The sequence below is a fragment of the Pyrus communis genome, chromosome 2, assembly GCF_963583255.1.
Source record: "Pyrus communis chromosome 2, drPyrComm1.1, whole genome shotgun sequence".
Lineage (NCBI taxonomy): Eukaryota > Viridiplantae > Streptophyta > Magnoliopsida > Rosales > Rosaceae > Pyrus > Pyrus communis.
In genome coordinates, this window is record NC_084804.1 from 32,212,573 (window position 1) to 32,233,860 (window position 21,288).

Consider the following 21,288-nt stretch of genomic DNA (forward strand, 5'->3'; position numbering starts at 1 on the left):
TTCACACTAAAATTCACAACAATATAAATTCCAACGGATTCTGATCTCCTGGGCTACTATCTCTACAACACGGTGTTCGAGAAATCATTGTCCGTCCCTTGTCAGCAACTTGTGCCAAGGCTCTACCTTTACGGAACCGCAGCCGCAGACCCGTCGAAAATTTGGAAGGATTTTGATGGAGACGCCTTACAAGACGGTGAAGCCTTGTATTTCTTCACCATTGGAGAACAAGGGTTCCTGCATCGATTGCAAGGTAGGCAAGAAAGGGCTCCCGCATCGATTGCAAGGTAGGCAAGAAAGGGTCCTGCCATGCCGAGACAGGTGCCACCGACTTTGAAGCTGCTCATCCCAAGGACGGAAACATTGTTGTTTTGGGTCATTCCAAAAGATTTCATCGGCGAATCTACTTCTCGTCAAGAGGGTTCTTAGATTATTCAATTGTGATTTTGAAGAATTTTAATAGATTTATAAATACATTAATTTTGATGAAGTTTAATTGGCTTTTAGAGATTCCGTGTAATTTTCACTCATTAATTCATGCATTCATTTGGTTATGATTAATTGATCTCTCTTTGCTGGTTATGATCATTTGTTATGTCCTTGGTGGTGGCTATGATAAATTATTATTTCTTTGCTGGTTTTCATTTGTTATTTCTTTGTTTTTTTTTTTTTTGGATAAAATATATAAAACTACTTTAACTATTAGATCAGTCACAATTTCTTATCTCATTTTTAAAAAATTTCAATATCATACCTCATTTATAAATTTTTTACAATTTTATGCATTCCGTCAATTTTCTGTCAATTCTTTCGTTAAATAATGATGTGGCTTGCAATTAAGCCCACTCTCTATTAAAAAATTAATTAAATATTAAAAAAACTAAAAAAAAATCATTTAATATTTTTTTTTGCATGGGACCCACCCCTTATCCTCTCACCCTTTCTTCCCCTTCCCGTCTTCCCCAAATCCAAACCCAGATCCCACCCATCCCTTCTTCCCCGCTGCCATTCTCCGCCACATCAACAATCCCATCCGCCACTCCTAGCCCCTCCTCCCTCACCTCCCTCAACGCCCTCTCTCCGTTGCACCTAGACAAATTGAGCATCGCACCCATTGCATACTCTTTGCTCCTCAAGCTCGACCCGATCGAGAGATCCAACAAATCAGCACTCGGCCACATGCACGATCACCGCCGTTGTGTCTTCAGCATCGTCTTGGAGGGAAAGGGAGGAGTTGAAGAGGGTTTTAAACAAATAAGGTATGGCGTCGGATTTGGCAACGAGGGGGTGGCCAGAGTAAATTCGAGATCTTGATGGGTGGGGGTGGGTGGGGGGGGGGGGAAGGGATTTGAGGATTTGAAAGGTAGGGGAAGAGAGCAGAAGTGGTACTGGAGTAGAGAGAAGGCCGGTTGACCTGATTTGGTGAAGGCGGAGTCTGGCGGAGCGAAGATGATGATAGAGGACTACGGGATGAGGGACTCGGGCAGTGATCAGCACAGAGAAGACGGGAGCAGGGTGGGTGGGATCTGGTTTGGGGAATACGGGAGGGGGAAGAAAGGGTGAGGGGATAAAGGGTGGGTCCCCATGCAAAAAAAAAATAAAATGATTTTTTTATTTAGTTTTTTAATATTTAATTAATTTTTTAAATATTTAATTAGTTTTTTTAATAGAGAGCAGGTTCCATCTCAAGCCGTCATTATTGAATGGAAGAATTTACAGAAAACTAACATAAGGTATGAAATTGTAAAAAATTTGTAGATGAGATGTGACATTGAAATTTTTAAAAATAAGGTATGAAACTATGGAGTTAACTTTTATGCCCAATAGTTGAAGCAGTTTTATGTAATTTATTTTTTTTTTTATTTTTTATCCAACGATAAATTTTGTTAGATTAGATGTTAAGAGTAATCACCTATGGAGTTAACTTTTTTTTTTTTATCCAACGATAAATTTTGTTAGATTAGATGTTAAAAGTAATCACCTATGGAGTTTATTCTCACACCGTCGTGCAAAAACTCAATACCTTTTCACCATTGTAATAAAAGGTCACCTGCATGTGTTATTTGGTTTTAACATTTTTTATTTCTTCATTATTTTGTATTTACTCTTATTTTTAAGTCCTACAAATCAGTTCGTTGTTACACAGTGCATTGATATACTTCGAAACTTAAACTCACTTTGCATCTCCTTCTGTGGGCCCAAAATTAGACCACACGTACAAGAGACCTCTTCGCTTAGATGCAACCTTTGATTTGGTTGTTGTAACTCCATCGATTGCACCCGACAACAGTCTGATCTGGTGTAGTTGTGTGTAGATAACCGACTAGTAACACAAATGAAAGAAACATGAGGCCTTTTCGATTGACAAACCAGCCATCTTCTCCGCTGTGCAACGGCAGAAAGGCCAAGCGGAACAAATCAAAATGAAAGTAGATTTCAAAAACAAATAATGTCACACACACAAAGTACACCGAAACCCCAATCACCCAGTTAAGCAAGTTTGACAACCAACTCCTAGTGAATTACTAGTATTCTCCCTTTTTGGTAGACTATAGAATACGTCTCATCAGCTGTCAGGCAGTCTCATCACTACTTCAGATGGTGGTCGTAATGTGCAAACCATCTCTTTCGTCTTCCCAAAATAAACCTGCCATAGCAGAAAAATGAAAGTTTAAAATTTCACAGATAAAGTTTAAGAGGTATTCCGCCGTTTCAGAGGTGATGGCCTAAAGTTTAAGCCTGGGCCATGATTCTTAGTTCAATAACTTGCTGAAACATCATATAATCAGAACTATAGAGCATCACAAAGAACGGTAAAATACGCAGGTAAGGAACCACAGTACCTGATCCAGTGAATTTCTCAGCTTGCTCTCCATTTCTTCAATCATTCTTCCCATGTTACAAAGATGGCCTTCTTCAGTTGACAGGTGCATATTCATCTACAAAGCCAAAAAGAAGGGACTATTTGATCCATCCCAAGATATCGTACAAATAGTACATGCAGGGCAGCATAGAAAAACGGATTTTGGGTGATCATTCAAACTACAAATCTTTTGCTTAATTAATTTAAACCATATCAGGTCCATCAGTATAACACGATACACCTAAAGTTGATCCACAGAGATTACAGAGCACTGTCCTTGGTGCACATCAAGTTCTTCCTCTCTTATCAAAGAAGACAGAAGAGTTGTTCACTAGCACATTCACTTGCTAAAAAATTATGTGTATTTGCATAAAAAAAATAAGAGAAATAGTTCCCTCATACAAACTCCTCCCGTTCAAAACATGCTTATCACTTCAATGTTGATCTCCGAGAACAATTTGGATGCTAGACCATGCCAACTCATATCAAAACATATACAGGTCACATCACATGGATGAATTACTCATTCGGATATGGTAGGTGCCCACAATTTGAAAATTCCAGACATTGCATAATGAAAAATTAAACATTCTTAGAAAGAGAAGAAAAGGAAGAAATAGGGGTGACAAAAGAGAAGATTTCTCTCCAAACTGACTTCTTTGTACCTCTTAAAAATTTGTTTCCACAATTAAAATCGATTATGATTACCTGTCGTCTAATTGATCCAGACAAACTGAATGTGCCTGACGATTCATTATCTGTAGTCAAAGACAGCATTACAGTACTTGTTAAACGGTAATGAGCTGTTCCTTCCTCCTCCGGACCCACCTATGTAAGAAAAAAGTTCCAGAATGGCAATTAGTGTAAGTGTGAAAAGGGAGGGAGTGTCAGGATGGCATGAACACCTTCATTACAGATCTACATTGTTCCTTCCGTGAAAAATAGAGTTTACCTCAATCACATGTATAGCATCCCATGCCCCCTCCTGCAGATAACCTCGCCGACCTTGCCCTGTCTTGGAGCCATCTAAATTCCCACAAATAATTGAAATCAGCAAATATGCATATAACAGAAAATAATTTTTATGTACTTCGAGATAGTTCAGGCAGCAGACCTTTCTTTATTAAAAAGCAGCCTACAAAACCTTCGTTATCATCCTCCCACATATAAACTGATGAAATGCCACCTTCATAATACCTACCAAATTACCGGTCAATCAAGCTGTACTAAATCTTCAGAATGAAACAAAGAACTGAATCATTGTGCTAAAATAAATTGCACGAGGATACTTTCTACACATTCTTGCTTCTTGTATTGCTTCTTCTTTTTTGAAAATTAGATAACGGAAAGAAAAACCATTGCAAAGAATAACGCAAGAACGAGGTAAGTAAAGAACCTCACTGGTCACGATAAATGGCAAAGATGTCGTTGGCTTCAACTTCAAGTTTCCTCAGCTCTAAAGATGGGAGGCTGCCGTCTTCTAGTGGCGGATGATATTTGTTTGACCAAGGTGATCTACATGGAAACATAGGAGCACAAAAAAAAAAAAAAAAACTACAGACAACTGAAATTCACAGAACAGAAACAATTATACGAAAAAATTAAGCTACTGGTTTACATAGTTATACATGCATTTCACTAATCACATCAATTAAATCCGCATAAAAACCCAAAAAAACCAAATTAAATTAATAAAAATATACCAAACATCCAGATTCACAAATCAAGGCCAGATCTGCTACCTCTAAAATGTCCCCCAAAAATGTGGCAATTGAAGCATGATATATGAAAAATCTCACACGAACCCATCAAAGTTGACAAAGAACTGAATTACCTGTAAGAGTCTGCATCTCTGTTATATTCACATAGAATGAACTCCTTCCCGTATTCCATATCGCACAAAACCTGCTTTTGGTAAATCAGAGCAACAGAGTCACTTTAAAATTCGATTTTCAGAACAACATTTCCGTTTCTTTTGAGATTGTTATGAAGCCCTAAGAAAAAGAAAACTGAAAAGTGAAAATTGGATTGGATTGGACAGGATTTTCTCGGGAAACAAACAGTGGAGAACCTGGAGAGGCTGATCGACTTGAGAGAGGAGATCGGAGGAGTGCTGGGGGAGAAGGGAGAGAAGGGCGGAGAGAGACGTCTCGGTGTGCTTGGGAGGCATCCGCCGCATCAGTCCCATCGCCGCTTCCATTTTTCCTCTTTCCTTTTCTTTTCCTTTTGTTTGGTTTTTTGTTCGGGTTGATAAAACTCCAGAGAAGCGAGGCAAAAAGAAAAGAGGCGCCTTGCTTCGTTTGACCCGAGTTTCCCTCTCCAAATCTCTCTCACACTGAATTTTTTTAGGCTTTTTATATTGTTGAATACATCTTAAATACTTAATATACCTAACATTTACTTTTTTAATTAAAATTTTTCTTAATACAAACCAACATACTTTTTCATAATACCCTCACACCCACACTCTCAACATGCACCTTACGTTTCTATATACACACCCCATATTTTCTCCATACATCCTCCGTACTCTTCAAAATGACTTTTTTTCTTTCTCTATGCTATGTGCCGTGGATACGAAATCATTCATGTCATACGAAGATTTTCTTACTGCCAGAGAGGTTCAAATAGAGGAAGGTAGAAGCTGCATGTTTGGGGAGCCTTACAAAAGTGAAACGGTAAAAGTTTCTTTGCGAAAGAAGGCGATGACTGTAATCTGAGACCAATGAAGTTTAAACTTCATCACTTATGACGGTACATTTTGAACAAGGTGAAGCTTCCTAAATATCGATTTCATGTTGTACTCGTAAAAAATAATTTTTCTCAATCAACGGGTTTGTAGTTTCATTGGTTAGGCTTTTTGTTCTACAATGGAGAGTGAGAGTGGTTTATAGAGTCTAAGAAGATAAATAATCTTATGATATACATGTTAAAAGTCATTTGGGGTGCATTTAGTATTTTTTTAATTTTTTTTAAAACCTTATAAGGTCAAAACTGTCAATGCATATTAGGGTATATAAGCCATTTAATATTAAATTCTAACGTGGGATGTATTCAACATTATGTGGGGTGCTGATAAAAAAAGCCATGTTTTTATTGTTTTTTATTTCTCATTTTGTATGGTTTTATTTGATTTGAGAGAAAAAAAGAACACTATGCCTTCGCGCTATATGAAATATGAATATTAAGTAATAATAATAGTATGACATTTCGAATTCGATATGATAGACTTTTTTAACCTTTAAAACTAAGTAATTTTGCAAGTGACTCTTTACCATAGTGGTGGAAAGGAGTGAAATTCTTGCATGACAGTATAGATTCGAACTCTATTGATGATTAATCTAACAAAAAAACTCAAATATTGGCTATACATTAGTTTCAACTTCAAGATGCATAAAGAGGAGAAATATTACATGTGACTTAAATTTGATATTTCAATGAGAGAGTTGCCCCCTTTTGTATGCTACTTCTAATTTCCACTATGATATTTTAATTAGTCAATCACTCCCCATGACTTTATAAATAACCATCACTCTATGTCCGATTTTCAAAATTTCATCCATTATTTCGTCTATATCTGTCATTGGACAGCTCAAGAGCCACTTAAGAAAGTAAAAACGTCATGTTGTACTTAGATGAGTCGTATACAAAGATTGATAGACTAGACCCACTCGATGGAGAATTGAGTTTGTGGTTGTGGGTATAGTAAGCCAAAAAGTCAACTGAGGGAGAATTGAGATGAAGTGGCAAACACTAAACTAATTCATAATAAAATTTTGAATGCAATATTGAGTAATCTAACGATAGAGAAGTAATTGACTATTAATTTATAAACGTAAAATAAACATGAATATACAATAACAATAAAATCTTTTCCTATTAAGTGGGGTCGGTTATATGAATCTTAGAATGTTATTATGCTCGGTTCTATGTCACTTCTTTCGTTAGATCCAAGTACTCTAAGTCTTTTCTTAGAGTCTCTTCCAAAGTCTTCCTAGATCTTCCTCTACCCCTTCAGCCCTAAACATTTGTCCCGTAATCCCATCTTCTATCTTGGGCATCAGTAGGTCTTCGTTTCACATGTCCAAATCACCATAACCGATTTTCTCTCATTTTTCCTTCAATTTCGGCTACTCCTACTTTACCTTGGTTATCCTCATTCCTAATCTTATCCTTTGTCGTGTGCCCACACATCCAACGAAGCATTCTCATCTCCGCTACACCCATTTTATGTACATGTTGATACTTCACTGCCCAACATTTCATGCCATAAAGCATTGCCGACCTTATTGCTGTCCTATAAAATTTTCCCTTGAGCTTCAATGGCATACGACGATCACACAACACGCCGAATGCACTCTTCCACTTCATCTATCCAGCTTGTATTCTATGGTTGAGGTCTTCATCCAACTCTACGTTCTTTTGCAAGATATAAACATGAATATATCATAAAAAATAAAAAATAAAAAATAGGGTTATTATACAAAATGGTCCCTGAGATTTGCATGATCAAAAGAAATGGTCCCTGAGATTGTCCACCATCCATGATTTTGGTCCTTCCGTTAGAAACGATTTTGGGCAATTTTCAAAGCTTTGTATCTCAATCGTTTCTTAACCAAATTTGACCCATAATATATCAAAATGAAGATAGGAAAGTGTAGAATAAGATTATACCTATTTGGAAGCCCAATGGTTGCCGTAGATGGGCGGAAAATAGCCTGAAAGGTGACTGGTCCGCCGGAAAACTGGAAAACTTGCCGGAAACTGGGTAAACTTTAAACGTTCATAACTTCTTCAATACTCAACCAAATCGAGTGATTCAAAAACGAAAATAATACTTCTTGACGAGACGAAGAGAATGGTACCTCTTTTGAAGGCTAACTCACTGTGGTTTGGTCGAACAACGGCTCAAAAGAGGCTAACCATTTTCGAGTTAGCCACTTTCGAGCAGTTTTTTGGCCAAACCACGGCGAGTTAGCAGTAAAGAAAGATACCATTCTCTTGATCTCGTCGAGAAGTATGATTTTCGTTTTTGAATAACTCGATTTCGTTGTGTATTGAAGAAGTTATGAACGTTTAAATTTTACCCAGTTTCCGACAAGTTTTCCAGTTTTCCTGCGGACCAGTCACCTTTCAAACTATTTTCTGGCCATCTCTGGCAATCATTGGGCTTCTAAATAGGTATAATCTTGTTCGAGACACTTTCTTATCTTCATTTTGATATATTATGGGTCGAATTTGGTTAAGAATCGATTGAGTTACAAAACTTTGAAAATTGCCCAAAGAGTTTTTAACAGAATGACCAATCTTAGAGACCATTTCTATTGATTTTCAATTTGAAGGACCATTTCTATTGATCATACGAATCTCAGGAATCATTTTGTATAATAACCCTAAAAAATAATAATAAAAAAACCGTCCCTGTGAAAAGAGTTGAGGAGGCATGTGAACCGGACCCAGAAGCAGAAGCAGGCCCAAGTAGTTGGTAAAAAGGTCTACACACTCTACACTCTTTGTCCATGTGCTTTTAGCCTTTTCGTAGGCTACAAAAGTGAAGAAGCAAAAGCTTAGGATTCTTACATTTCAATTTTTATTGTCACATTTTAGAAAACTAAAAGTTGAAAACTATTATCAAAACAAGTTTTTCAGTTTTACAATCACAGAAAAATAGAAAAATCCAATTGTGAGAAATTATACATCGAAAGAAAATCGTTGAACAACATTTTGTAACGAAACAATTAATTTACTAATACAACATACTAATACAAATCCCAGAATAAGGTCTAGTTTGTTAATCTCCAAGATAACAATATCATTAAGCTCTTCAGTCTCTACGCCTTGGAGTTTAATTTGGCACGTCTCTCGTCATACGATGCTGCGATCAATTGAGGAAGAGTTATAATTTGATGAGTGAAGTTACAAAATATTACTAATGCAAGTACACAAACAACTGCAAACAGAGAATAATGCTAGCAAGGACTAATACTACTACTGGATGCAAAAAGTTTATATCAATACTAAGAAAACGCGGGTTAATCGATACAGAATAAGCCCTAAATTTTGGAGATACCGATGCTCATAAGGTACCCAAAATCGTACTATCTCCCACAAATCACCTACCTCCCTCACTCGAAAGTACAATATCTTTCTATTTCTTTCCACCCAAGCTACACCCAAAAACAGCCATCACCAAACGCCTCCCAGCACCATTCCCTTTTCCCTCAGAGAACGGATACCTCTCACACAACAAAGCAGTACATGAGACCGGAAGTGCCTGACTCAAACGAGCTTCCCTGAACAGCCTCAACCACAAAGACAACCCATTTTGATGTGGTGGTTTATGTTTATTGATTTATTTTTGTACGGGGTGAAGGAAATCATGATAACCACATGCAACATGAGAAATCATGATAATCTTGTCACAGAGAACGCAATGCAAGCTAGACACTCTTGAAAGCACATTTTATATATTGCATAACATAAAGCAAGCCACCATAGAGTATATCCTAACATTTTCCAACTAATTAATGAGGATGTCACCTGCACAACGTTCCACTTTTCTTGTAATAATCGGTTCTATGTGGTTTACAAAGAGACGGTAGCACTTACGCTCAGTTGGCCGCGACACTAGAGGGACATGGGCACATTTCTTCTTGATTGTTCTATTTTCCAAGGAACTCTGATCTGAGAAAACAAAGGTGGTCCCAGAAATAGGCAATAAGTATACAGCAAATGTTAATAGTATTCAACGGAAATATATGAGGAACATTACTTTCAGCACCTTTTTCTATTGGCAAACAGCTCCGAAGAGCCTCATGGAAGATTGCAGCTTGGAGATGATAATTTTGGCATTCTTTTGCCAAGTGTACACGCAACGCTTGCCCAGCATCTAGAGGAACACGTGAAAAACACACATTCAGAAGTTATAGAGACATAGCATGGGCTGTTTATGGTTCAGCAACCATATAAGTACCTGAAGAACAAGTGAACTTGAGACCCTCAAATTCACAGGACTGAAGAACCAATGGGATCTCTGGGGCCATGGTATATTGAGGTTTTCTTGGGGTTCTGCTCGTATCCAGTAATGCATCAACCACCTACAAATTAAAATACTTAAATCTCAGTTACTTTCATGTAACAAAAGTGAAAACTTAAGTAGAGGGCATTTCAAGCCTAGGTGTCCTCAAAGCAAAAGGAAGATGCTGCCATGGGCGGTTAAACCCAGGCTACGGGTCGATCTTAGTGGTTTCCATATCACTGGACCTTCCAAATCAAACTCCAATGGTGGGCATGTTTTTTGTTTAAACAATCTTTATTATGAACAGAAAATCCTCAACAGTATCGCCTTGATTGTCAAACAGTCAAATTATAGCAAAGAAACAGGCACAGCATACCGTGTTGCTTTAAAATGGTCCCAACTGAATACTTTTCTTTTAGCTTTCACGGAAATCTTTGGAGTAGTATATTAAGGGAATTCAGAAAGCAGATGTTAGGAAGAGGCATCTGGCTAGATGCAATCATTCGCATGTGTGAAATAATATCCCGATTACTGTTACCTTCACTAGTAGAATGCTCACATTTACAGCGATTTCGGATACATCTCAGACTTATGTGCACACCAGTATGATGCTTTTAAGAGATACAAAAAACTGATAATTTTGAGGTGCTATGTTTTTCTTTTGCATTTCTTAACACTTAAACAAGCATAACCCAAACTCCAGCAATCAATCTATCAAAACGTCATTTGATACTCACATCAGGAGATTCATGACCTTGGCCGATCAAGAATAGCACAGCAACCATGCATCTGACCTGGTGCCAGAGGAAAGCACTACCTTTAATTTTAATTGCCCAAAGCTGGTTCTCGTCAAACCTGAAAATAAATGCAATATTATAAACCAAACCTCCCAACAATCCCTTCAGGAAAATCTCAATACAGAAACTCTTCATTTTGGCATGTTAATAAAATCAGATAGTGAACTATGCATTCAAAAGATGATGCCGAAAGTAGCAGACAAAAAAGTTGGAAAAAAGATTTGCAGAAACAAAAAGAAACTAAGTTTTTTCTGGAAATGACAACTGAATCACTGATACAAGAAAACAAAAAAAATACAAGTTTGACTGCCATGATCAGGTATAAAGGGCAATTGACTTGGCCAATTATAAACGAATATTTTCTTTTTTCAAGTACAGTCTGCACTCACATTTACATGCATAAAAAACAAAATTGAGCAAAAGTAAGCAATTGAGAAGAAAAATGAAATATTCACAGAACTTGGTGAACGCGATACTTGCGCATATCTCAGTTGTGTCAAAGTTAAGCAATTAGGGTAATGCAAATCAACTAAATGTAAAAAAGAAAAAAATAAAAGGGAGAAAAGGGTCAGAAAAATTAGCTACCCATGTCAACCTCACATCACAAGGAGAGACTGCAAATGAAGTGATTTTTCGCCTATAGTTGTGTACATTTAGTGCATCCATTTTACAAAAGTTTCTGAAGTCGTGTTCACCAACAAATTTCCTACCAGCACTCTCCATAGCCTGGCTAAACATGAACCAGAAAAAACCACGTTTGTGTTCTCTTAACTCCAATCTAGGAGCATGAAAATGCATTCGAAACGTTCCAAAAGAGAAGAACTACGTACCAAGAGATTCAGATTTTGTCCCCAAAATAAATAATAGTACTCCCTCCCTAAACAGCTAAACCTGTATTTGACCAAGGAAAGCAACGAATTACTCTCATGCATAAGGTCATTAAAGTGACCTAACAAAAAAGAGGGTCAGGACTCAGTACAGTTATGGAATACAGTGAACTGTTAGAAAGCCTCAACCATATAAGCATCAGAGATTAAATATGAATATTTTTTGCAATTATACAGATAATGAAGTTCATAACTCAGCTATCCTCAGATGAACTGAAATTCTTCCCAAACTTTGATAATGACAATTATGGTAATCAGTTGAAAAATGCATGACATCTTAAAGCGAAACAAATCAAGACTTGTTCACCCAAGCAGGTGACAGGCTACAAAATTTCAGTTACCCACCATCTAAAACATGATAGATTAGAAGACCTAAAACACCTAATAAGGAGATTTAAATGAAATTCACCTTGTAAGAACATTTAATAAGCTGAACTTCACCTTTTTAACTAAGAAATTCCATTTTATTGCTACAAATAATTGTCCTCCAGAATTCCAGGTTAATACTTACTTGGCACATAATTGAATATACCGATAGCATTTATGCAAAAGAAAGCTCCAAGAAACTTTAACCAGACTCACACCATTTGACAAACACATGGATAGTCTTGAGTTAATATCACTATACCAAACACTTTTAGTTAATATCAATACGTGTACATCCATTTTGTGTCTATTTTGATACAAGTGATGTTATACAGTAAATTAATCTAGGCTACAGGGAGAGGAACTTGAACTTGGATGCAAGGGGGGAGAATGCTCCTCTAGCTAACTGCTAATTCCATTTTGTGGCTATTAATTCAAAGAGGGCATGGAAATTCAAGAAAACTTAACTGGGTTGTAACTGCCTACTGGTATTTTATTCATTCCATATCTTTAAATGCTTGAAAATAGTCAAAATACACAAGTTTCACTAAAGAAACACCATAAAAAGGATCAGCTCCACAGAGCAACTGTCATTTTAATAGGTTTATAAGATTAGTTCTTTTCCTTAAAAAAAAAAAAAAAAACAAAGATGATTTTGCAAACAAACAGAATAATTTAATATTATCATCTCAAAATAGTGGCAAATCTCATAGAAGGTAGACAAACCTGGCATTGAAATCCAATGGAACAGGACACCAGCCAAAAACTCGAATATCCTCTGGAAGAGCCCGATTCAACACCCTCACGTAATCGATTTCACCTTCTGAGAAAAGCATGAACAAAACAAAGGAGCATGTGTTATTGAAGTGGAATGTGGTTAGTTCAAATTCATCTAAAACTCAAATGGTATTTAAAAATCTTAAACGGGGCCAGCAACACAAATCACATATGGTTCAATGGTTCACGTTTTAGCACAATAAAATCTATGCTTCAAAATCTCAACTACAGTGCTAGAATCCTTTTTTGTTGCTTTATTCCACTGAAAAAACTTTTTGCTTATGTAGACCGGTGGTAGATACAAATACTTCCCCAAATCAAGGCCATGCCATTTGAGTTTTACAAAAAAAATATTCAACAATTTTGCCTGCTAAAGATTGAAACCTTCGTCAAATGAATCTACAAATTGGCACGTGGTATGCACTAACCAAGACTCAACCCTAGACGATTGGTTTCGAGATCCAACCAGTTCAACCAAATACCAGGAATCATTCATCTTGCCATTCCTCATATCAAGTGTCCTATGATGCCTGTAAAAGCAATCCTCCGCCCATAGGCAATATTCTTGCATCAAAGCATATACAGTTTACTTTCTTGTTCGTTTTCCTTTTCAGGAATCATGATTACATATAACCAAATAACTAAATTATCTTGTATCAGTATTATTGCACTTTCCCAAAGTACAACCCAGGCTACCATAAGGTTGTATGGCTTTGTTTAGCTTATAGAATAGCCTTATGACCTATTCCCGCTCTTAAAAAGAACGAGAAATTATTTTGCTCCCTTGCAGTTTCCACTAGCTTGTACTGCCGTATGAATTGTGAGCTCACGCTACATCCCTGATCCAACAGAACTAGGCTTATGCCATGCTTTTTCCGATCTTTGATCAAAACCTGGTCTAAATTAATGTGAACAGCATCCCCATCCTATTCAGGACATCATCCTGGAACAGGGCAGAGATATCCTTTATTTGAGATAAATGTAGATCTATCCTCTGCTTGGCGTTGATTAAACATTTTAGAAACTATCATTTAAGTTCTTTTCTTCTTTATACGGGGACCGAAATTTTGCATTTATGGTTTGTTTTCTAGTCTAGTGTTTGTAGTTGGTTTGGCCTGCATGCTTTTTCGTAGTCATATGTGGACTGCTTGCACATCTTCTATTGTACTTCATTTTCCTTTTCCATAAAGTTCTTATATCTTATCAAAAACAAAAAAGCACGCTAACCATATTGCTCATTGTAAACGATTTTGTTGGAATCTTCATTATTCTCACATGTTTCCTTGAGGTTTGATCGTAAATAGAGAGCGATAACCTGCAGAAAAAAAAATTTCCATATTCTCAACAATCATATTTAAAAGAAATAAAAATAGTAGCATCAGAGCTGGTACCAAGCAAGGTTCTATTCTTTTCCTTTTAGGAGGAAACAAAGCATCAAGCAAGGTTGTAAATATAGACATCAGTAATTCATTCCATCTGCAGATATGTGGCAGAAATTACAAAAATGACCACAAAAAAAATTCTTTAAAACATGGGAATTTGAATGAAACTCGTGGAAATGTTGAACCAACCAATAATTCACCAATCAATCCTGCAAAAATGCAATATAGTATATCTCTGACACACGACATTTAAGTCCCAAAAAAAAAAGAAAAAGAAAAATCCTCCTGATACATGACATTGAAACTTAAAAACTACATGCAAAAACATCCTTCTTCCACTTTTTATAACAATCGAGACAGTATTAGCTAAAATTTATTAATAATTAAAAAAAAAATACACCTTGTTTTTAGTTTTCACCTTACATGTCTTACATTTATCCAAGATATATTATTTTGTGAAGTTTACAGGCTTAATTGATGAATTATTGATTGGTTTCGCATTAACAGTTGCATTTCTTAAAAGAAAAATTGATTATTTCTGTAACTTTTACCAATATTGTCACTGATATATTAATAAATGACAACAATGTTTTTACATGAATATATAAATAAATTGGTAATTAGCATCATTGTCATTTGTTAATATATTCCCCCCGACATCCACATTTTAATCTTGACTTTATCTAGGATAGCATTTGGTAATCTACTTCTAGCATCTTTCAACTATTACAGCATGAGATTCAAAAGATGATTCAAGCATAGTTCAGTTTAACCTACTATTGAGGGATGCGCAACTAATAATCATAAGAATACCCAACAAATATGTATACAGTTATTCCAACTATATAATCACCAACCACCAAAACTTAAATAGAAAGATTTTGCATCAACTTACTTGCCCAACAGCAGATACTCCCTTGTCAGTTCTACCACATCTTGAGTATTGTGATTCCTTCTTGTCACCAACTAAAAGTCTTGTCTTCTCAAGGGCTTTAAAAATTTCAGACTGCATATTTTCCAGAGCATAAGATGAAACTCAGGTAAAAGTTAGAAAATAAGAGCAGTAATATGAGAATCATTACCTCAATGGTTGGATCCATTTGTGCCTCTGAAGCAAAACCATAAAACCTGTAATGTAGCACATAAGAGTTCAAAAGGCCTTCTACATCCCATGATCTTTATAATGGTATTCGGTTCTTTCTAGCCTACTGGATGTGCAATATTATTCTAGAAATCTTGCCTAATTCCTCATAAATGATAATGAAGAAAAAGGAGAAAAATGATAATTCTTTCTTAAGAAGAAAGGCAAAAGCTAAGATTTCAACATAAATTCATCTTAGTTGTAGAAAGTACCTCTGCCCAAAATACATGACTTTCAGAGCAACATATCTCTTAGGGAGGTGATTCATGATCCTTGTGATATGACCTGTGTACAAACATAGAGATTTAAAATTCGAATATATGAACATGTGCGTGTAAAAGTCATCAACCAGAATAGACTTTTCAAAAGGAGAGCTTCCTAAAAGAAGCATGTTATTGATTTAAAATACAACTACTACTGAATTATAAAAATTGGACAACAACATTAAACAAAGTACTTATGCAAGAGTCAATGCACCGGTTTATTGAAAAAACATAGAAAAAAACTATGAACCACATGAGTGAAAAAGAGTGGGATGGAGAGAGAGATTGAAGGACCTTAAGAAAATATATTTACGGTTATCAACTAGTCAGGTTGGGTTATCCTGGCATCTTATGCCACAAGTTTTATTACTTTTATTTTGAAAAGTAAATTCAAAGAATTACACCTGGCACTGTCTCTTTTACTTTCTCATTGGTGGTCTTCTTACTTCCAGAGTTTGATTTCCTGCTTTTCTCAACTGAACTATCAAAACTTACAGAACCATCAGGCTTTTTCTCTTTCTGCATCATAACATGCTCATCTTCAGAAAACCAAAAAGATAAACACAAACAAAAGCAAAAGTAAAACCAATAAGAAGGGGATATTACTTTTCTGGTTAAAGTTACAGCACCTTTTTTCTTGAATTGTGTTTGTTGTCTAAAATCATGTGTCAAATTTAATCCTTCTTTTAATCATTAGTCTGCATATCTAAAGGGTTTACTATACCTTTTTGAAGAAATTAGCAGCAATGCCCTTGAATAGTCAGTATTGATTACCCTCTGGTTTGAGTCAGTGACAGTTGGTCCTTGTGTTTTAAAAATTGACAAAAACCCCTACAGTTATGAATCATTACAACATTGACCCTCCATTAAACTAGTCAAGTTAACCTTTGCTTAGCACTCAGCTGGCCCATTTTTACTTACAAGGTGTCCAGTTTGATGACACATGGATTACTAGATACTATATGGACAGCAAATAATAATTTTTTTTCAAGGAAAACCTTACCTTGAAGAAGGGCCCTTCAACATCATCCTAGTGCCTTGTGAGCAAAATATAAGCCCACTGAGTTCCTCTTAATAAAGAACATATTGATTAACTTGGCAGTTTGACGAACAAAGGAGCTAATGGTAGAATAGTTGCAACCTTAAGGGTGGACAACTGTTATATGCCCTAAACGACAAGGGTGCAAAATGCAATTGACCCTAACGAGTAAACTATTGAAAATAATAACTGAAAGGGTTATTATACAAAATGGTCCCTGAGATTTGCATGATCAATAGAAATGGTTCCTAAGATTGAAAATCAATAGAAATGGTCCCTGAGATTGTCCACCATCTATGATTTTTGGTCCTTCCGTTAAAAACGATTTTGGGCAATTTTCAAAGCTTTGTAACTCAATCGTTTCTTAACCAAATTCGACCCATAATATATCAAAATGAAGATAGGAAAGTGTAGAATAAGATTATACCTATTTGGAAGCCCAATGTTTGCCGGAGATGACCGGAAAATAGCCTGAAAGGTGACTGGTCCGCCGGAAAACTGGAAAACTCGCCGGAACTTCTTCAATACTCAACCAAATCAAGTGATTCAAAAACGAAAATAATACATCTTGACGAGATGAAGAGAATGGTATCTTTTTTGAAGGCTAACTCGTCATGGTTTGGTCGGACAACGGCTCGAAAGTGGCTAACCATTTTCGAGCAGTTTTCTGGCCAAACCACGATGAGTTAGCAATAAAGAAAGATACAATTCTCTTCGTCTCGTCGAGAAGTATGATTTTCGTTTTTGAATCACTCGATTTATTGAGTATTGAAGAAGTTATGAACATTTAAAGTTTACCCAGTTTCCGGCGAGTTTTCCAATTTTCCTGCAGACCAATCACCTTTCAGGCTATTTTTCGGCCATCTCCGGCAATCATTAGGCTTCAAAATAGGTATAATCTTGTTCTACACTTTCTTATCTTCATTTTGAAATATTATGGGTCGAATTTGGTTAACAATCGATTGAGTTATGAAGCTTTGAAAATTGCCCAAAGAGTTTTTAACGGAAGAACCAAAATCATGGATGGTGGACAATCTTTCTATTGATTTTCAATCTCGGGGACCATTTCTATTGATTTTCAATCTCAGGGACCATTTTTATTGATCATGCAAATCTCAAGGACCATTTTGTATAATAACCCTAATTGAAATGCAAGAGATACAACTGGCACGTGATTCCCTATCCTTTCCCTCAAACTTTGAAATACCCCAAGTTTCATTATATACGTGATATAAAGTTGTACAAAACCTAATGCAAAATTAGGGGTAACATCAAAATATTAGAAAGTGAATTTTGCTACATGTGATATCCGAATCACAAGTATAGTACCTTGATGTACATTAGTTTTAGACGCTTTCGAAAATATAAACTTTATGGAAAAAGCAGATATGTATAATGAAAACAATGATATTTCATAGTTCAAAAAAAAAAAAAAAAAAAAAAAAAAAACTTGAGGAAACAAATTTTGAGATTGATTGTAATACAATTTGGTCAAAGGTGACATTTTCGTGGATTCTTTGTACTTGTATATAATAGAACCATAGTTGTTTATCAACTCTAGTTTTCTTCTATACATTTTTTTCAACCAAATATTCCATTGTGCTACAACATCTACGATTAACTCAAAACAAGAGTTTAGTCAGGATTTAATATTTATTAAGAAAGTCAAAGATTAAACAGTAAAATAGGTATCTGATTTTATCATATAGAAGAACAATGGGAAAAACAAAATATTAAGCAAAAGATAACAAACCTCATGACAGCAACAATTTGCAAGTTGAGATGACAATTTGGCATTCACAACCTCTAATTCCTGGATTTTTAGTTGCAAATAAGTTATTAGAACTATACATTCGTTAAAACAAAAGTAATACTTAGAAATGAATCTGGGATTATGGAATGACTACAAAAAACAATTAAAACTAATGTGTTTGAAAAATTAGGTTTCAGCAATACAAAACCTATCACGGCCTTATATGCATCTACCACCAAAAGAAAACTAGTTAAAAACAGACCAAAATGGCAACAAAAAGTAATGCCATTCCATTGAAAACAAATTGAGTTCATGATAGTTCTATTTGAACCTCAAATTTGCTTGAATTTTTTTTTATCAATATCAAATTTGCTTGATTAAGCCCCGGCCGCCCCCCCCCCCCCCCTCTTTTTTTTTTTTTACACAACGATGTCACCATTAAAACAAGTGAGACCAAAGTCTTTTCTCTAACTTTTCATCCTCCCCGTCCTATCTTCCTCCTTTTGCAGAGGCATTGAACTGGCACCTCTGCAACCAAACATGCAGTGATATCACCATAAACAAATGATGTGAAACAAGAAACTACAAAAGAAAAAGTAAGCTAAAAAGTAAAGGGTGACATTATCTTGGTCTTTTACCTTCTAAACCAAATTAGTTTCTTTTGCGAAGGCACTAAAATCACTCACACCCTCAGGCTTCTCCCCAACTAGACTCTTCTGATGTAAATCTAACCACATTAAAATGTCCCTTCCCCACTCTGTTAGTGAAGGGCATGAACTCGGGACTACCACTAAAGTCAACAATCAGTCACCTTAGGCTTAGTGGAGTCTGAAAAATTCTTTCAAAACTCACTCGACCAGAAAACCTTGTGTGTTCCATATAACTAAAATTCCCCTAGACTTTCCCAAAAAGGTAATAAATTCCTTTTCCTTATACCTAGCTCTACATGAGCTGCTACAATTCTTCAAAAACTAACAATCTACTTTATCTTGACTGAGTGATTTATACAATACCAGAATCGAAATACTCCTCCTTGACACTAGGTTTGTGCAAAGTAACAGTCAACCTACTTAGTCAAAGCCAAATTATCATGCCATGTTCAAAATTGTCACTCCTAGTTTTTCTCTCTGTCTTCTTTCCTGTCCCCCAACTCCTACTCTTGTTTACTAGAAATGGAACTAACGATCAGTTCATTTTCTTCCCAAGAAGTTTCCAGTTTACTCCACCCTTCCTCGTCAAATGGGCTCGTCTCCTTTTTCATACCCACATCCCACAACCTCTCATCTCTCTTGGCTATTCTTTACCTCTCGCATAACTTAAATTGTTACCAACTTACCATCATCCCCACAACATACATTACCTATACCTACAGAGTGACTTTCCGAACATGATGGGTGATACCCGACCTGCAAGCCTTCATACTGACACTACTTGTAAGTCAGATTCTAGTAACCTCGCCCCCCAACAAGCGCAACACGGGAAAATATAATAGGGAAACAATCTAAATACACTAGAATTACATTTACATGAGAACTTATTAGAACAAAAAGAAGATAAACGAAGACGAGAACTTAAAGCGAAGACATCCACTATTTTTAAGCTTCGATTATTCAAGGAAAATGAGCAAATAAATAGCTGAGAGTCATGCTGATTATGTTATAATGCAGTAATAAGTAATTAAATTAACCATAATCAAGGCGGAGATTTGTTCTCTAAGCAACAAAACCAGCAACAGTTATAAGCTATAGTAATACAGAATGCATTGTTTGATTAGAATCTACCAGAATTACTTGATTTTTCATGAAAAAACTGCATAGAATCGACGGGATTTGGGTCATTTGAGGTTCTTTTTTCAACCACATTTTCTCACTGACCAAACAAGAGAAAATAAGAGAGAGAGAGAGAGAGAGAGAGAGAGATTACCTGAACTCTGTGCTTGAGGGAGTCGACCAGGGACTGTAGGTTGGTGATGGGGTCTCTGTCCGCGACTTCCATGGACATGGTCAACCGATTGGTATGGGGGCTCGTTCCTCTGATGATTTTGGTCGTTTCTAATTCCCGCAGAGAGATGGGTTGGTGGGTGATGGGTGATGATGGAGCCTGGTATGCAGAAGGCCGGGGGTGGCGGCTAGTATGGGGATTGACGGACTGGGGAGGGGGTGGCAGTGTTTAGGGTCGATTCTCGCCAGGCTGAGACGAAATCGAAAAACGTTGCTAGCCCATTGTTCTAATAAAAAGAAAAAGAAAAAAAAAAAATATATATATATATATATATATAGCGGTGGGTTCAAAAAATTGAAACCCAAAAAAAAAAAAAAAAGGACGGAACACCAAATTGAAATCGAAAAATAAAAATAAAAACCGAACAAAAAAAATCAAACTGAACCGAACTTTACTATTTCGATTTTGGAGGTTCGGCGAATTAAACCGAATCCCATTATACTCTATGAATGTACGTCTATGATGTTTCTTTTGTGAAATTTTGTTGCCAAGTTTGAAACTAAGCCTAGATCTTTTTGATGAAGCATACTTGATTCAATTAGAGAGGATATTTCATTGTTTACAGGGTAAAGTTTTAGAACGCTTTGGAACTTGAAAAAGCTTCTCTATTTGTTTATTTTTGGAATGGATATGGTCATCATTTTTCTTAGTAATTGAAACTGTTGATAGAATATGATTAGTCTATATGATTTTGTATATATACAACTACCTTCTACTTTCCCTATTTTCTTATTATTAGTTTACCAATGCAAGCCTCATTTCTAAATTTCATATTAAGAAAGATCAAGTTTTATAAAATAATAAAAATAAAATTAAAAAGAAAATGGGAAAAACGAACCAAACAAAACCATACCAAAAACAAAAACCATACCGAAAATACTAAAAGAAAATCGAACTAAACCAAACCTAACCAAAGTTTGCAAATTAAATGATGTGTCACAAATAAAAAATAAGTATGTTAATCAACACTTAATTAATAATTTAATTATCACCTTTCATAT

The 21,288-nt window shown here is 35.9% G+C and overlaps 2 protein-coding genes across 3 annotated transcripts; both read right to left on the reverse strand.

Moving 5' to 3' along the window:
- Positions 1-2,354: 2,354 nt before the first annotated feature.
- LOC137725669 (F-actin-capping protein subunit beta-like) lies at positions 2,355-5,189 on the reverse strand. Its single transcript, XM_068464439.1, has 8 exons — positions 4,935-5,189; positions 4,698-4,768; positions 4,265-4,378; positions 3,978-4,060; positions 3,816-3,889; positions 3,572-3,691; positions 2,844-2,939; positions 2,355-2,647 (listed from the first exon to the last, which is right to left on the reverse strand). The coding sequence occupies exons 1-8, from the start codon at positions 5,061-5,063 to the stop codon at positions 2,567-2,569; spliced, it is 768 nt and encodes a 255-aa protein (XP_068320540.1). The 5' UTR covers positions 5,064-5,189; the 3' UTR covers positions 2,355-2,566.
- A 3,275-nt stretch (positions 5,190-8,464) lies between these two features.
- Positions 8,465-20,494, reverse strand: LOC137721956 (uncharacterized). Of its 2 annotated transcripts, XM_068460972.1 has the most exons (15): positions 20,210-20,494; positions 18,287-18,346; positions 15,899-16,013; positions 15,444-15,516; positions 15,173-15,218; positions 14,986-15,096; positions 13,936-14,023; positions 12,658-12,754; positions 11,509-11,569; positions 11,274-11,404; positions 10,619-10,736; positions 9,837-9,960; positions 9,645-9,752; positions 9,473-9,547; positions 8,465-8,738 (listed from the first exon to the last, which is right to left on the reverse strand). In XM_068460972.1, exons 1-15 carry the CDS (start codon positions 20,285-20,287, stop codon positions 8,695-8,697), a joined length of 1,329 nt encoding a protein of 442 aa, XP_068317073.1. In that variant the 5' UTR covers positions 20,288-20,494; the 3' UTR covers positions 8,465-8,694. The 2 variants fall into 2 exon arrangements, with proteins under 2 accessions (XP_068317073.1, XP_068317074.1); XM_068460973.1 differs by lacking the exon at positions 18,287-18,346.
- Between the last annotated feature and the right edge of the window lie 794 nt (positions 20,495-21,288).

Coding starts and splice junctions, on each gene's coding strand:
- LOC137721956 (XM_068460972.1), bottom strand. CDS start 20,287: ATGTCCATGGAAGTCGCGGACAGAGACCCCATCACCAACCTACAGTCC. Junction 15,517..15,898: donor AGTAAAAGAGACAGTGCCAG/GTGTAATTCTTT, acceptor GTTTGTACACAG/GTCATATCACAAGGATCATG. Junction 9,753..9,836: donor CAAGTTCACTTGTTCTTCAG/GTACTTATATGG, acceptor GTGTTCCTCTAG/ATGCTGGGCAAGCGTTGCGT.
- LOC137725669 (XM_068464439.1), bottom strand. CDS start 5,063: ATGGAAGCGGCGATGGGACTGATGCGGCGGATGCCTCCCAAGCACACC. Junction 3,890..3,977: donor CTGCTTTTTAATAAAGAAAG/GTCTGCTGCCTG, acceptor GTGGGAATTTAG/ATGGCTCCAAGACAGGGCAA. Junction 2,940..3,571: donor CTGGATCAATTAGACGACAG/GTAATCATAATC, acceptor TTGGCTTTGTAG/ATGAATATGCACCTGTCAAC.